Source organism: Sturnira hondurensis, unplaced genomic scaffold (assembly GCF_014824575.4).
Source record: "Sturnira hondurensis isolate 20B ecotype Veracruz unplaced genomic scaffold, ASM1482457v3 Scaffold0008908, whole genome shotgun sequence".
NCBI lineage: Eukaryota > Metazoa > Chordata > Mammalia > Chiroptera > Phyllostomidae > Sturnira > Sturnira hondurensis.
The window spans coordinates 3991306-4008893 of record NW_028081539.1 but is presented as its reverse complement, the minus strand read 5'-3'; the positions used below and the strand labels follow the sequence as shown (position 1 = coordinate 4008893).

The window sequence follows — 17588 nt, the reverse complement described above, 5'->3', positions numbered from 1 at the left end:
TAGTTTCAGGCAAATGACTCCCACATTTGTATACATTTACCCAATCATTCTCTTCTATTCAAACTGCACATTAGTTACCAGCTGCTTGAAAATCACACTAGGATGTCTGGCTAACCTTCTAAACTCGACATTAAAAAAAAACCAAAATTCATCACTTGACTTTGGGTGCTGGGCATACAACATACACAGGATGTATCACAGAACTGTGTGTTTGAAACTTATATAATTTTATTAACCAATGTCACCCCAATAAATTTAATTTAAAAATTCCCATCAAAATTGGTGTATTTTTCTGACTTGTAGATTCTTTTCAAAGGTTACCTTTTCACCCCTGTCATGGAGATGCAATGATTCAGAATGCCCTTTTGTGACTTTCCCAACTCTCCTACAGCCTTGACCCTAACACCTTAAACACAACCCTTCACATTTCCAGTGCCTTAACTCCACTTTGGTCTTCGCCAGGGTTTGCCCAGACCAGTGGTTCTCAAACTTCAGCTGCATCAAAATCACCTGGAGAGATGATTACACAGGTTGCTGGGCCCACACCCAGAGCTTCCTATCAGTAGGTCCAAAACGGGGCCTGAAATGTTGCATTTCTAACAAGTTCCCAGGTGCTGTTGCTGCTACTGTTCCCAGGAACACACTTTGAGAACCACTGTAAGGACCCAAACTATCAGTTTTCTAGCTGGTTTCCCTGCCATTAGTGTTTCTCAGCTACAACCTATTTGGTTCTGAAATAATATCTCTAAAAAAAATCACTTTTAAATATGTCACTTCCTGTGTTAAAATTCTTGAATAACTACTCACCATCTGGACAATAAAATTTGAAGAACTCTGCTTGACACTCAAGGATTCCCACAAACTGACTTAAGTCCACTCACCTTAGAAGGTTTGCATTTCAAAAGGACCCCTCTGATCTAACACTGCTGAGCTTACCGATACCATCTAAACGGGCTTCTGCTCACACAGGCCCCGCACCTGACATGCTCTACTTCCTCTCCACATATCTCAGCTCTTCCCCTCCTTCACAATTCCTCTGGATCTTGCCTTCGGCTAGGAAGCCATTCCTATTCTCCCCACCCTCAAGATGACCTGCTCCTGAAGCCCAAAGTTACTGACCAGCACTTGAACACAAGTCACTCAACAAATATTCATCGAGGGGTAGAATTAGTTGATCTGATGGCTATTTTCCACCTAGCATACTATACACTAAGGGCCTGATTTTAACAGGACCCACCCCTGAACCCTATCTAATGGCATCATTCTACATAGCATGTGGCAGTCAAACACAATCTCACAAAATAATGCAATTAAAACAAGAAATTGAGAGGGAGAAATATCTAAATCTTATCAGGAAGCTGTTTTGAAATATGCATTCTTCACTCAAACCCCTGTTGTAAAATTCTTAATAATATTCCCCCAAGTAACTCATATTCCAGGTGAGAGCCAGTGAATTAGGGACAAATTCATTATCATGCAACAGTACTCTCTATATTAGATTAAATACACTGTTAAACATTAAAGATCCCCCTGGATAACCTTTTTCAGAGTACGATGTACTTACACATTTCTAAATTTATCACAACGTATCTGGCTCTAAGGAAAGACAATCTTTAACTAAATATAATAGAATGATTGAAAGTAAAATAATTCTTATTATCATCCATGTAAACACAGAGCACTCACTATGCGTCAGGCAGTATTCACACTTACTCACTGAATTCTGAAAAGCAATTCCATGCGGTAGGGAAAATTAGTATCATTGTCTTACATTCATTTTCCCGATTGTTATAGAAATGAAAATGGGCGATAAGATAACAGGGCTTGTAAAAACTCTTTACTTAGGAGGAATAGTTTATGTCAGCGCAACACTGATATGAGAGGATAACTCTGAATACAGAAGCGAACACACCAGAAAACATTCCTTCTGTGGGGAGCTACGCTGTTTGACACCGGCTGGGGAAGAGAAGAGCACAGAGTAGGAGCTGGAGGAGACCCAAAAGGACCCCCGTGGAGAAGCAGGGAGCCTACCTTTTCCAGAGCAATAAACTAAAAGGAGTATTTAAGTTAAAGTAAAATAAAGCATAACAAATTAGAAGCACCAACAATCTAATAAAAAAATAAGCAATAATGAAAACATGTCACTCGATGCACAACATTAACTAGTATTTATCTTCTTCGTAAAAAAAATAAATATAGTTACTGTGTTTAGGAAAAAAACCCTGTAACATAAAGTATGCCACATCAGCACAATTTAATTTGAAGTGACACTTTTAAATATGCCAAAGTAGGTTGTGGAACATCAGAGCAAATCCCAAGACAAGGGAGGGTACTGGATACGTGTTCTCTGATGAAGATGAGGGTCTTGTAAAAAGAGACCGAGCTCCTGCTCACGGCCTGTGGTGTAAGCCACACAACACACCTATTTCAGTCAACATCTGTTTCCACTTGGGGGCCTCGGGAGCCTCCGGGTTCTCCTCCAACAGGTCTGTCAGCTTGTCTTTCAACTCCTGTACTTTGTTGACATTGTGCTTCAGTTCGGCCTCAAAGGACTAACGAGAGGGAGGGAAATAAAGTAGCTGCATTAGAGCTTGTCCATATCAAAAGACAACGACACAATTTGGACAGATTTTTTTTCTTTAGCTTGACTAGAAAAGTTTTGCTCTTAAATGCTGACATGGGTGAGAATCTGTGTTAAAAGTTAGTTACTTTTCTTCTTGCTCTCACTAGTCTTCAGTTATCTGATAAAAGAATCCCAAAGAATGCTATTGCTATAGAGATAATGGCTCATCCCCATTACCTAGGAAGAAATTTCGTATTATTCTCAGATAAATCATTTTGGAAAAAAAGAAAGATGACATCAGAAAATCATAATTAACATGAAAATCAGTCTTGACAAAGACTGCCAGATTTGAGAATGTACTAGTGAATAAACATTTTTCTGGACAACTCAACATAAGAGTTCAAATATAGGCCATTTGTAGACATTTTTGCCATCATCACCACAAAGTGAAACCACTCCCCCAATACTGATGGCTATAGAAAGAAACACCGTCTACCAATGCACGGGAAAGCACGAGCTCCCCTATTTCACACCGGACAGAACAGATCCCTTCTCCACTGTACACTCAGCCTCTAAATAAATCTTTTCCAGTAGCTGACTGGCTAAAATCCTAGACTTAAACTGATTCAAAGGTGACGAAGTTGCTTATAACTGACAGTTCACTCATCTTTATAATGTCGGTGCACAAAAATAGGTAATCATTTTCATCAATCTGTTCAGAAGGGCACATTAAACCACTGGCAAATTATTTCCTGACGGTAATGGAGCAAGAAATCACAACAGGGCTCCTGAGCACCAGGGCTCCGTTTCAGACACTCATCTGTTCTCTTCCATGTCTTCAGTAAGTGCACTCCCAGAACATACCTTATTCTGCTCAACTTGGGTCTTCACAGCTTCAGTGTCTGTAGGTGTGGGCGCCTGATGCCATCTGGTTGCAGTTGTGTTCATCTTCTGTAACCACTGCATCATGGCGCTCGATTCCTCCTGAGCCTTTTGCAATTTGGTGAGTTTACTATTCAGTTCGGTTATTTTATCCTTCAGTAAGAGGCCAAGCTCTTCGTAACCGTGATTTATGTCACTCATATCTTTTTTAATAGATGCTAATCCTATGAATAAGACAAATTATTATGTTGATACATTTTCAGGATGTTTAGAGTAGAGCTCTAGAAAGAAAAGTTTGCTTTATAGGGTATTCCCTTCTGTTTTGTCAATATTAAGCCTACTATGATAAAGTCAGAATCTTTAGAATAGGTTAGACCATCTTATAATGCTATTTAACGACAAATAACTTAGGGACATTATGTAATACAAGTGAAATAAAATAGATATTGTAAATAGAATAAAAAAACAAAACCATGCAATGCTACTTATTAACTGTTCAGGTATCAAACTCAAGAAAATAGCTTAAGTAATATGTCCAGTGAAAAAATATCTCACATTCATCAAAAAGAAGGAAACATAACCAGAGGCCAAACTGAACTACTGCATTTCACTAATTTCAGATGAACAAAATTACATAAGATGCCATATAAATATGACATTTATGGAGAATACGACTATCATATTAATATAATTTTAATTCATTTGAAGTTTTAATATAACTACTATTCACCTCTGAGAAGACTTCCTCTCAAAAAAGAATATCAATTTATTGTAATCAATAAGCACTTAAAGCTATTATTCACCTTTATTGGCCAAAATTTCCTGAGTTTCTGTGGCTGTTCCTTCACCATTTAACATCACTCCACCTGTGAAAATATTATCCCTGAAGTCATCACAGATTTCCACAGTATTTCTACACATTGCTAGTAGGTGACATGAAATCAAACCCCTGTAAGCAGTCATTATTTTAACATTGGGACTACTTGAAAATATAAAATACTGATTCAATTTCGAAATTAAATGAAGGTGCGAAGTGTAAAGATCAAGCCATATCGTTTCTTCTCTATGAAATTCATTCTTCCAGTAGTGACATGATCACCTTAAACACGAGAGTTTCAGTAAATGTACATTGTACACATTACTTATTAAATGTGAGTTTAGAACATAACTCTGCGATGAAGTGTCTTTGTTGGCAGCCACGTTAGTGATCGAGTCTCTGAAGCTCAGGAGCTGCTCAACATGAGAGTCTCGCGAAGCACACAGGAGTGATGGACAAAAAGAGCTTTTGCCTTACTTAAGAAGCTGAAAACCGTCAGTGCATTTACACAGTGTGATCATGGGTCGCACAGAGGTAGATTGATATAAAAAGACAGGACAGAAAAGTCAACAGTAAAAAGAGAAAAAAATCCTATTGCTAAATTCACATTGTGTCTGCAACGGGGAGAGAGGAGAGCGCAGGGGCTGAAGGCTTGGGAGTCTGTGTGTCACTCACCTGAGCCAGCCCCCCGGCCCCACTCACCACTAGCGGTGAGACTGGACAAATTAGTCGCCACTTTGCCAAGCTGATGGGGAAAAGAATGCCTACCTTGTGAGACCGTAGTAAGAATTAAATCCGGTAAACCTAATCTACCTATAAAATAGAAACTGCTCATTGAGTAGTAATTATTATTTCTTTTAATTATATAAACAGGTAGCCTTGGTAGCTTTTTCCATAATTNAATTCATTCTTCCAGTAGTGACATGATCACCTTAAACACGAGAGTTTCAGTAAATGTACATTGTACACATTACTTATTAAATGTGAGTTTAGAACATAACTCTGCGATGAAGTGTCTTTGTTGGCAGCCACGTTAGTGATCGAGTCTCTGAAGCTCAGGAGCTGCTCAACATGAGAGTCTCGCGAAGCACACAGGAGTGATGGACAAAAAGAGCTTTTGCCTTACTTAAGAAGCTGAAAACCGTCAGTGCATTTACACAGTGTGATCATGGGTCGCACAGAGGTAGATTGATATAAAAAGACAGGACAGAAAAGTCAACAGTAAAAAGAGAAAAAAATCCTATTGCTAAATTCACATTGTGTCTGCAACGGGGAGAGAGGAGAGCGCAGGGGCTGAAGGCTTGAAGTCTGTGTGTCACTCACCTGAGCCAGCCCCCTGGCCCCACTCACCACTAGCTGTGAGACTGGACAAATTAGTAGCCACTTTGCCAAGCTGATGGGGAAAAGAATGCCTACCTTGTGAGACCGTAGTAAGAATTAAATCCGGTAAACCTAATCTACCTATAAAATAGAAACTGCTCATTGAGTAGTAATTATTATTTCTTTTAATTATACAAACAGGTAGTCTTGGTAGCTTTTTCCATAATTAGAACATTAAACAAATAATTACTTTGTTGTTCAAGTATGCACTGGCTATCTATACAACACACAAAGACACTTCCCAAAACAAACCACATGAGAGTGATTCTAAACAAAAAAAAAAACCATTTAAATATCTGAATCTTAATCTAAGTTTTGTCTCTTTAAACACACACACACACAATGGCATTTTGGATGGAAGAGAAAATACCCTGTAGATGCTCAAGGTTAATTCCTACCATGTTTAGTGGTTATCAAGAATAGAAAAATATTTTTAAAGGGCAATGTAAACTTCATTTTCTTTTTTCATTGTTTATGCTATTACAGTTGTCCCTGCTTTTTTCTCCCTTTGCCCACCCTCACAAGCCCCACCCCCGCCCCTCGAAGCCAATCCCCGTATTGCTGTCTATGTCCATGGGTCATGCACAATGTTCTTTGGTTAATCCCTTCGCCATCGTTCATCCATTCTGCACCCCCCTCCATTTTTACTTATTGCAAATAGAAAGTGGACATAAAGAACTAAAATAAAACACCACGGAATTCCTTTTCTTAAAAATAAACCTGACATTTCAGGAAATCTGATGAGGAGAGGAAAGAGAGATCATCACATCACATAAAACAGGAGCGCTCCCTGGAATGGGGTTTATGGAGCGGAATAAATGGTCGGCTGAGCGCCCGATGGAGCGTCTCTCACAGCAGGGACAGACGGGGCCTGGGCAGTCCCAGAAACCACAGAAATTCTCAGAATAAAGGTATGGGATATCTGCCTTCTGTCTGTTCTTGGATTTAAAAAGATCAAAAACACTGACATTGACAATAATGTAAGTATGTTTAAATTTAAAACTATTCCCACAACTTAATGTTGTCAATAGAATCATTATGTATACACAAGCCTCCGTTTCTGCTGAAAAGAGTGACTCAACCATAATAAAGATTGTGATTTAGATGTACTGGTTAACATATCACATAACTGTTTTCTTTGTGAAGAGTGTGAGGGGTAGAAGCAGCTGGGAATGAAATGACAAGTCCACTCTACCGAAAAGAACCTGATCCTTCCCTCACTTCCTCTTTCCCAGGAGGCCAGACTCTACATCAGTACTTCTACATCAAGTATTTCAAATAGAAGTTTAACATCTCCATTCATTAAGGTAAAAAACAAACAAACCAAATCTAATCTTTCCCTTTCCCCAATATCATGCTTCTTCTTCTTACAAATTAACTTGCCTATATTTTAGTTGTAGTCTTTAATAAAATAAAACATGAGCAGGATTTAAAATCCGACTACTACAGGTAATTTTCCATCAGAGCTTTTAGCATGTTTAGCAGTGCCATCTTTCTTGTTACTTTCCCCTTGTATGTCTGAGATTATTTTATGCATTGATTCAAAAAAAATCACACACAGAAATAACATGATCATGAGCCGGCCCAATTCTCATGGGTCTTGCCATGAATGTAAACCAAACACATACCTGATGTAACTGCCGCTATTGCCTTTGGAGGGGTGGTCAAGGCACTTACTAGGTTACATAGCGAGATCCCGCTGCTGTTTACTTTCTGAATCTCTGGCGTTTTTAAACTCCACTCTTCTTGCAGTTTCTTGACATACAAAAACACATTATTTTTCAGTCTTCATACTATTTTCAAAGTTACACATTACAACCCAATTTCTTAAACATGTTCTAAAACAGTAACGGTTGTGGGTCCCGATTTACGGGGGAGTGGATGGAAGAACAAGGCGGCATCCCATGTGCCCCGACAGCCCAGGTGACCGTTGACACTGTGAGCACTGAGGGGCGGAGCCGGGTCAGCCTGCATTCTGCTCCCAGCTGCAGTGGAAGCCGGGCTCCTGCCTGGCTGCTGTGGGTTCTAAACTGTCAACGGTAAGTATGGAGCACTACCCCAGGTAACAGTCAGGTCACGAGAAGAACAGTAACCTGTTTAAACAATTTAAATGATGGGAATTCAAAATTCCATTTCAGAGTGTGTTTTAACCATCAAAATTTCAATGAATTTTGAAAAACACACATCTCCACAAATTTGGAGTATAAAAATTGCTGCAACTGGCCATAGGTTTTGACGAGTCAGATGACAAAAAGACTTATACACGTTGTAATGGAGATTAAACGAACTCCTGTCTTCAAATATTGGTTAGAGTGTTATGCTCAGGCTACAGTGAAATGCTGAGTTAAAGAGAGATTCTGTTACTTAACATGATGAGACATGGCATAAAAATACCTGAAACTAAGTAGAGATTTTGTGAGGAAGGGAACTTAGTTACTGTAAGAGTCAACAACTCACTATCTCTTGAAAAAAAGCAAATTAATTCCTCAAAGGATCAGATAGCCCCACGCCACGATTTCCAAATACAATCAAAACACACCAATCCTACACGAGGATCTAACTTACATGGCACTAAAAACAAGGAAAACACTATTCATTTGAACCTTTAATTACCAACACAGGCAAATGAGCAATTAGTAGTAGACATAATGATTCACCTTAGTTTCTTCCAAAGATTTTCCTAAATCATCTGCACCAAAAGAAGGCTGCACAGTGGGAACTCTTTCTGTGGTTTCTTTTATCCATGACTTTAATGATTCAACCAGACCTTGGAAAGCATCCATCTGATCCTGACAAGAAGACACAGCTTCTTTCCTAGATACAGAGATTATTGACGAATTTAAGCCACAGAAAGGAGACGCTCCAAAGGACTAATTACTAATAAATATTTTTTCTAAAATCAGATTTAATATTAAGAAAAATCTTCCCCTACATACACTCTAACTATTTGATACAGGAGGAAAGCTTTATAGGTAGTAAATGAAATCTACTGAGAATGTGTCTAATTCTCAAAGGCAAGGTCCATAGATAAAGTTGGGAGAAGAAATCTGTACCCCATATGTAATGGCACTGCATAATGCTACATAAAGCCTATATAAACAGTTTTAACATTATTTAGATTCAATGAGCTTTGATCTGTCCACTTTATTGGTGCTTACTGCCAGCAGGCACAGAACCCAGAGGGGAAACATTTACACATCACAGACATGAGGAAAACATCACGCCACCTAGTGGTTCTTACACTATACTACAGTCACTTTAGTGGATAGATAAAAGCAGGTGCTTTTAAAGCAGGGATTTCAGGCACCAAAAGAGGTGAGACCTCAGTGGCTGAAAAGTTTTAATGGCTGTCTCCCCTATAGATATTGAGGAAGATCCTAGGTTAACTATGTGGATCTTTCTGTACCTCACACCACGGAGGGGGGCACATGCCTAGCACCGGAACAGCTGTGGAGACAGACTGCGAACGTGGATGACATGTGGGTACCATGTGCACATGTGCAAGCGTGTGGAATACTGGCACATAAAAGCACACTGTGGCTGGACTAATTGCTGATGGCTGCGTGGTTTTAGAATCGAATCCATTTGAAAGAAACAACCTAGAGTTTACCTAAGACAACCAAGACCCTTTCTTCTGTGTAAAATATGGATAAAATATTATATTACAAGATGGAAAATATAGCTTCATGAGAAGTACAGACAGCACTCAGAAGCTGTAGGTAGAGAATTATGAAGAAATAACAAATAGTTGAAAGAGAAATGATGATTTTCTATTTGGGGGGGTCTTCTGTCTCAACGTTAGCAAAACCAGATGTTCTATGTGTGCTAAACTAACATGAGATCAGAAACACAAAAGTTCAGTCACCAGGCTTAGCCCTGTACAGCCCTGTAGCTCAGCTTAGGTCCATTCTCTTGTTTCTTATCTTGACTGTTCGTAGAGTCATGTCTTATCAACAACTCAAACAAAGTAAATTATTTTACAAAAAAAAAGCCAGGCTCTGAATTGAACCCAGAAAACAACAGATCATGAGCTGTCTTGGGGTTATTTCTGCTTTTGCGAATAAAAAGGTAGCATTTGCCAAAGGCTGCAGACACTCCAGTAAGTTTAGGTTATTTTCAGTAATACACTACCACCACCATTTTCCTTACATAATGCTTTCTACTTTTATGTATGTTGTGTTGAATTTCCCTCCTAAATATTTTAACAAAACTACACTGAATTTTAATAGCAAAAAAATCAACACAAAAACACTTATCTAGTAGTCTGTGCTTATTTCCATATATTCAAAGTTGTTTCAGATATCTACGTAAGTAAATAAAAATAACTCATTCTGATTACTATCACACAGAATAAAATCCAATTTGTTAAGTGCTGCTTACTTTTCTTTGATGGCATCCTCCATTTCTTTGAATTTCTTGGACAAATTATTTGTTTTTTCAAAAACCAGGGCCCTATCACCTGGTAAGCCGTGGTTGGATATCTCCTTCAAGAGACTGTGCAAAACTTCCAGATCTTTCTTGTGTTTTAAGAATTCAGAAGTTGATTCCTACAAAGCATTTAGATATCCATCAATGTAAGATGTTGCTAGATCTTCAAATGGCATCCCGTCAAGAAGTACGAAAGTGACCAGAATCTGACATGAACACAATCCTGCCCTACGGTCAGTATTCTAAATACAAATAAACATGCAAGCAGGTTGTTTAGAACACAGTAAACTTCACTTAATTGAAAAATTCACTCTTTACATCTGTCCCTCTGTGAGTTCTGGCACATGAGACACTTACATCATCTAAGATGTGAAAAGTGTATGTGCGAGATACGGTGTTCATGTCTAATCAGTGAGCAAAGGCTTCGAGGAGAAGCTGGGCTTTGTGCTTTGTAAAGAAAGAAAGCAGAACTCTTTACTAATCCATCAGCAAATGCAATGATGATGGCTAATTAGAATTCTGCCAGCAAACAAATGAGCTTGTCTCAGCTGTTCACGTACTTGACCAGCCTCGTGAAAACCAAGGAAGACACACCTGCATGTACTGAGACAATTCAGTGACATCTTTTCCTGGCACATCTGCCTCAGTGAGGGTCTGACTTTTTGTCTCTAAAAACGTTTGAAGCTTTTCTGAGAGGTTCTCAAACAGTTCTACTTTGGTTTTCAGCTCCTCCATTTTCGCCAGTTTCTCTTTGTGTTCACGGCTTGCCTCTGAAAACCGAGCAGACAAGTCATTCATTTGGGCTTGCAGTGAGGATGCGGTAGATGGGTCTGTTGTTTCCATGAACTTCTTCACTTTTTCATTCATGGCATTTATACTGCCCTGGCGACTCGCGATGTCCTGTTCCAGCATCTGAAACGAATCAAGTATTCCATGTGTTTTATAAGAATGTTTACAAATAATGTCCCAGAGTTTTAAAAATTACTCTTCCTAACAACATAAGCTTAACAACCTGTGACTAAGGAAGGTTAACGGTTGGGGCTGACTGACAAGGTTGATCTGTCCCTTGAGGAATCCCATCCCAAATCTCTTCAAGGGGGAGCAGAGAACAGCTGGCTGGTTGCCTGAGAGAGGCAGGAGGCGGCCGCGCCGTAGCAACCCGGGCATCTAGCGGAGCCTGGGGATTATCCACGGTCCTAATTTTTAAAAGGCTAGACAACAACAAGATTGATCTGATTAACCTCAAGTACAGCTGGCTGAGGCAGTGACAACCACGATAGGACTCGATGTGAGTGTGAGCCCCTATCATGAATAATATTCACGAAAAAGAACACAAAACTCTTTCTATTCTCCCTCATAGAGAAATCATTTTACACATCTGTTTCTGTGTACGCACTACTTTCCACAGATACGTTCAGAAAATGTCTGTTCTTTTACATCCTTACATTTATCTTAAATTTACTTATCCTTAGAGCTATTTAATTGGGTTTATTTTTTTAATCTAAAAGTGGCATTCTTTCTTTCTTTTTTATATGTCACTTACGATGTTTTTACTGATGACATCCTGGAGAGCTGCAGAGTTCAAGGGCACTTGACCTTGTTCTCTCAGAGAACTTTCCACACCTGCCATCCAGCCGAGCATGTCATCCAGGCCGTCCTGTACACTCAGTGAGCGGGTCAAGGTTATCTGGAGTTTTTCATTGCGTTCATTAACAGACTTGGACAGATCATCGTATCTCCCAACAATGTCATCTAGTCCAAAAAAATCAAGAGATGTTATCCACAAAGCTACCTTTGCCCTAGTCCTGTTCAAAAATACACTAGGAGGAAATCACACAATTTCCACACCAAAGCTGGAAGAGGAAAAAAGTTTAAATGATAAATTCATAATGTATAATTAGAGTACCATCTAAAATCTTAAAAAAGAAAGACAAGGTCACACTGGAAGAAGAAAAATGTTTTTAAAAATAATTAATATGCATATCGTCAGCACTTGCAAAGACAGTTTTAGATGCACGGACATTTCAGTTGTCCCGGACAGAGACGAGAGCAGTCCACACAGCAAATCTCTGGAGTAAGTGCACGTTCCCAGTCTGACATTTCAGATGAGCCACACTTACTGATGACTCTATGGAAGGTAAAAAGGGACCCTCACACACTGCTGTTCTCAAAGAACAATATAGATAGTCATAAGACTTGCCAAGAATTAACTTTTATGTATAAAAATTCTCCCTCTCCCTTGCACTAGCTCTCTCCCTCTCACACATGTATAAATTAAGCTTCTGTCACCATCTAAGGAAAGTACTCAAATGCACAGAAATTTGCAAATGCAAATGTACTGAGAAAGCATACAACAATAAAAATCCACTTAAAATAAAAACAACCCAATTTAAAAATGGACAAAGGACCTGAATAGACATTCTCCAAAGAGAACACAGAGATAGACATGTGAAAAGTTGCTCAAGACCACTAATCATCAGAGAAATGCAAATTAAAACCACAAGGAGATATATCACCTCACACCAGTCAAAATAGTTATCATCCATAAATCGGCAAACAGCAAGTGCTGGTGAGGATGTGGACAAATGGGATTCCATTGGTAGGAATGCAAATCAGTGCAGCCACTCTGGCAAGCAGTATGGAGATACCTCAAAAAATTTAACATAGATCTGCCTTTTGACCCAGCGATCCTACTTCTGGGAATATATCAGAAAAAAAACAAAATACTAATTTGAAAGAACATAAGCACCCCTATGTTCATTGCAGCATTACATACAAACACCAAAATATGGAAGCAGCCCAAGTGTCCATCAGTAGATGAGTGGATAAAACAATATGGGACATTTATAGAATGGAATACTAGTTGGCTATAAGAAGAAAATTTTACCCTTTGTGACAGCATGGATGGACCAGGAGAATATTATGCTAAGTGAAGAAAGCCAGTCAGAGAAAGAGATACCATATGATCTCACTCATATGTGGAATCTAATTAACAAACTGAACTAACTGGCAAAATAGAGACAGACTCAGGGAGCAGAATGACAGCAATGGGTGGGGGCAGAGGTTGAGGGGAGAAGGACTGAGCCAAAAGGAAAAAGGGCTCATGGACACATACCCCCCGTGTGGTGACTGCACGGGGGGGGGAGGAGGGGTATAAATGGCAATGGAAAAAATACAATAAAAATAAACAGATGAAGAAGGTTGAGATTAGTCTTCTAAAATATACATAAATAGAATTTTATTTTAAAAGTTTAACACCAGACAAAAGGGAAAAATAAACAAGGTTAACAGGTCAACATATCTGAGATGAGATTAAATATACTTTTAATTCTGAAGATGGAAGATACTTAAAAAAAAAACCCTTTCTGGTCTAGTTTTCACTTGCATATAAAGCTCTACATTTTAACATCCTACATTCTATGCTGCAGGACAATAAAAAGTTCAAAGGATAACAGTTTTTCACATTCTCTCTCTCTGAAACAACCTGCTTTTAATTGTTAATTTATCACTTATACTCCAAGAATTTGAAAAGTATTATAATTATCTCTGAATGCTTTAGTCTGATGCACTGAGGAATCCTTCAGTAGAAGAAAATTTGGACCTAAAACATCTCTATAAAAATGAAATATCTTGCATGCTTGTGTTTGGCCCAGGGAATGTAATCCATAGAAACAACGATATTTCTTCTTAATCATTCTGCTATTGTATCATGAGAAAACAGGCAAATTTCCACTGAAGTGAGATGTCACATTTCAATGACTCAGAGAGACAGTCAGGCTCCCGTGGCTAAAACACAATGAACCCCCTTGGAACGGTGACCGGGGAGGCAGACAGCACTGGACGCGCCCCTGCTACCGGCAGGGGAATAGGCAACGGGTTCGAGCAGGAGCCCTAATTCTAGAGGCCAAATGCTCTGAATTGCAGGTTGTGATGGGCAGGTGAGCTGCTTCCCAGATGGGCGACTCTGGCCCTCGGGTCACACTGGCCACCCTTTAACCATGCTAGTGATTTCCTGAGCAGCCTCCTTATAAGGTTAACTCGGTTTTAGTGCTACTGGTATTTCTGGATCTCTTTGTGAAGAAATACTGTCACTGAAGTAAAATCTTGATTTCAGTAAATACAATTATTTTAGAAAAAGGTACAGAACAAAATGTACTAAAATGTTATTTTTAAGTGGTTGATTTTTTTAGAAGTCATATAGATCCTAGAGAAACTCCTCTAAATCTTGAATATACTTACACATATTCCTAAAAAATTATGCCTGAAAGAAGTTTTAAAGTCTTAAAATAACATAACATATGGACTGTAAACAAATAAAAGTATGACTAACTACTAAGCCAAACTAAGTATGACTAACAATGGGGAAAATGCCAAAATGCCTCTCCAAATAACAGACACATATAACACAGTGGTGCTTCCCCTCCCGGTCCCTGCGCTCAGCCCCTCACAGCGGCTCGGACTGCGTGGGGCTTGGGGACAGTGCCCTGGGGCGCAGGGAACAAAGGTCAGAGCTTCCATTCGTATTTCTGTCTTATACTTTGAAACATTATATTTGTGTGTGTTTACAGTTACAGTACACATAATACGCGACAGTAATATGTGTATGTAATTTATGGATATGTGTGCATACATGAGGGCACAGACTAAAAATTCTTTGATAAGGATACAAGATCAAAAGAGTATGGCTGTGTGTAAAAAAAAAGGTTCCCCCTGTACAAAGCGGTTTTGGAAGAGCAAAGCTTATTCTTTCTCTTTGACTGAAATTTTTATTCCGATTTCGGTGCATGCTCTCTTTGGGGGGAAACACATGTCTGATCATCTGCTCATCTCTCAACCCCTTAAACCTGTGCTCCTGCTCTGGAGAGAAAGACCCCACCAACAGTCTGTTTTGGAAAGTCCTACTTTCAGTGGTGACGATTAGATAGAGACTTTCTGTTACATTGTCTGAATATAAAATTGAAATTTATTTATATTTCTAAATAGATTCTTTTCAAAGTACACATCTCTCATTTCCAGATTCTAACATTCCTGCCAAAGGAGGCATACCTTCTCCCAGAACGAGAAACACCGGTCCACAGGGAAAGGCTGTGAATGAAGTGTGTACCAGCGAACCTCTTCTCCATATGCACGAGAACCCCTCCATTTAAAACAAGAAAATGAGCCCTGGCTGGTGTAGCTCAGTGGACTGAGTGTGGGCCTACGGACCACACGATCGTGGTTCGATTCCCAGTCAGGGCACATGCCTGGGTTGCAGGCCAGTTCCCAGCAGGGGACTCAACCATACATTGATATTTCTCTCCTTCTCTCCTTCCCTTCCTCTCTAAAGATAAATAAATAAAATTTAAAAAAATAATAAAAAATAAATAAAACAAGGAAATGAACACTCACCCAGTGTTTTCTGGATCTCATTCTTGGCTGGAAGCAAAGATCCCCTGGCATCTAAAAGCACTTCAGCTGTTTTTTTCAGTTTCTCTACAGCAACCTGTTGACTTGATATCTGTCCTTGCAGAGCCTGGAGGACCGAATGCTTTGATTACACTTGGTAGGACTAAGTAACAGGTTTCCAAAAGGAGAAAAATGACTTACAGAAAGGCAAAGTTAAGGTGGACAGAGGAAACCTTTCATCATCATAAACTTACTCCAGAATTCTTAGACTACAGCCAGTTATAAAGTAGCATTAGCAGAAGCGTCAGCCAGTCAGGATAATAGAAATTCAGTCTTGAAATTAGTCTTGAACATACGTTCATGATAACTGGCCTTATTCCTGACCTTGTGACCTCCCCCAACCCTTGACCTGAGTTGACCCTTAACCCCCATTTTAAGGCTTTGTACAATACTCCCACTACTACCAGGAAGCAAAAACAAACAAAAAACAAGTATCTCCACTTAAAAACACAATCAAGGACCTCTATTTCCGCGGATCCTGAGTCACATTTCTTTCTGTCATTTCGGTAAAAGTCACGTAACATTTATCATATTCAAAAAGACCTTGCTACGTTCTGTGAGAAATACAGAAATCAAACACACATGGAGCTTACTCACAGGAATCCCCTAGCCTAAGACAGGAAGTGATTAAACGCCAAAAATCAGTTTAAAAAAGTATCACCAGAAGTTGAGAGAAGGAATAACAGGAGAGGAAAATGGTGTCACCTCTGGGACAGAGGCGCTGAGACAGGTCCTGAAGGAAGCATGGATTCGGACACACGGAAGTGGAGGTGGGGAACAAAGAGAAGGAGCAAAGATGGGAACAGAAACGTCTGGGGAAAACCGGAGTCCCGTCCAGGGTGAGAATGTGTGCAGTTGAATAAATACCAATAGGACTGAAAAGGCCCCAGATGCCAGGCTGGGGGGTTTACACTTTATCTTGCGGTGACAGGGAGACATGGAGAGCTCTGGAGTGAGGGGTGTCACGGCCTGAGCTGTCTCATGGAAGGCCGAGTCGGTAACCCTGTGTGGGATCCACCCAAGGGGACAAAAGGAGGCACGAAGACCAGTTCCGGGCAGCTTCACAGTAATAAAGTCGAATGGGCGTGTCTGAGCTGAGAAAGCAGCATTGGTTATAGAGTTGGGGAGAGTCCACGGGACTCGATGATTGATTATCTACAGCTGTGCTGTCCAATATGGTAGCAACTAACTACATGTGGCTTTTAAACTTAAATTCACTGAAATCAAATGGAATTCAAAATTCACTTTCTCAGTTGTACTAGCCACAGTGCGGGCACTAAGTAGCCAGGTGTGACTGGGGGCCACCACATTGGAGCGAGCAGATGAAAGAACATTTGCATCATCACAGCAGGCCCCGTTGGACATCTCTGCTTGATAGGGCAGGTACAAAGGACAGAGGTGAGACTTGAGGAGGACCCAAAGTTTTTGAGCCCAGGGAATGAATGGAATTCATAAGCCAAAGTGGGAGCAAGTTTAGGAGTGGGTAAGAGTCTGTTCGGGAATTCACGACTTCAAAGTGATTTAGGGACACTCACACAGAAACGGCAGAGCCGCCGTAAAGGAGCCTCTGAACACAGGCTACAACTAGACACAAATCCCTGGGAGGCAAGCCCCGTGAGGAGACTGAAGGGAGAAAGCAAAGAAATACCAGAGAAGGAGGCCCTAAAGAATCATGGAGAGTACTTGTATCGAAGTGATAAGGAGAGGAAAAAAGATAGGCCAAAAGTGATCAGGGAGGTGGGAATGGGCCCAGAATAATTCTGTCCCCAAAGTTTAAAGGAAGAGAGAAAGTGGAAACGGTTAACTGTCAGTTGCTTCCAAAGGATCATATAACCTTTAGTTTGCTGCAGAGAGATCCCTGGGTGCTCTGAGTGAGCAGATGCACGTCAACAGCAAGAGTGAGGAGAAAAGAGGTAGAGACAGGAACCATAAAGTCTTGCAGAAGTTTGGCCCTGCCTTCCCAACACCTCCGTCCAAATGGGCCGCCTGGCCACCCGGGCCCCATGCTTGGCTTTACTTTCACTTGAGGGACTCAAGCTCCTCTTCTAGTCTCACATTTGGATTTCAAATCCA

At 40.0% G+C, this 17588-nt stretch overlaps 1 protein-coding gene across 14 annotated transcripts in view; it reads right to left on the bottom strand.

Moving 5' to 3' along the window:
• DST (dystonin) overlaps positions 1 to 17588 on the bottom strand; it is a 442077-nt gene that overhangs the window by 99856 nt on the left and 324633 nt on the right. For all 14 annotated transcript variants that reach the window (XM_037056335.1, XM_037056336.1, XM_037056337.1 and 11 more), the window contains 9 exons: positions 15459 to 15582; positions 11614 to 11822; positions 10665 to 10982; positions 10023 to 10189; positions 8300 to 8456; positions 7271 to 7397; positions 4249 to 4311; positions 3428 to 3669; positions 2423 to 2552 (listed from right to left, as the gene is read on the bottom strand). In XM_037056335.1, the coding sequence (XP_036912230.1) occupies positions 2423 to 2552; positions 3428 to 3669; positions 4249 to 4311; positions 7271 to 7397; positions 8300 to 8456; positions 10023 to 10189; positions 10665 to 10982; positions 11614 to 11822; positions 15459 to 15582 (1537 nt within the window). The remainder of the gene's footprint in view (positions 1 to 2422; positions 2553 to 3427; positions 3670 to 4248; positions 4312 to 7270; positions 7398 to 8299; positions 8457 to 10022; positions 10190 to 10664; positions 10983 to 11613; positions 11823 to 15458; positions 15583 to 17588) is intronic.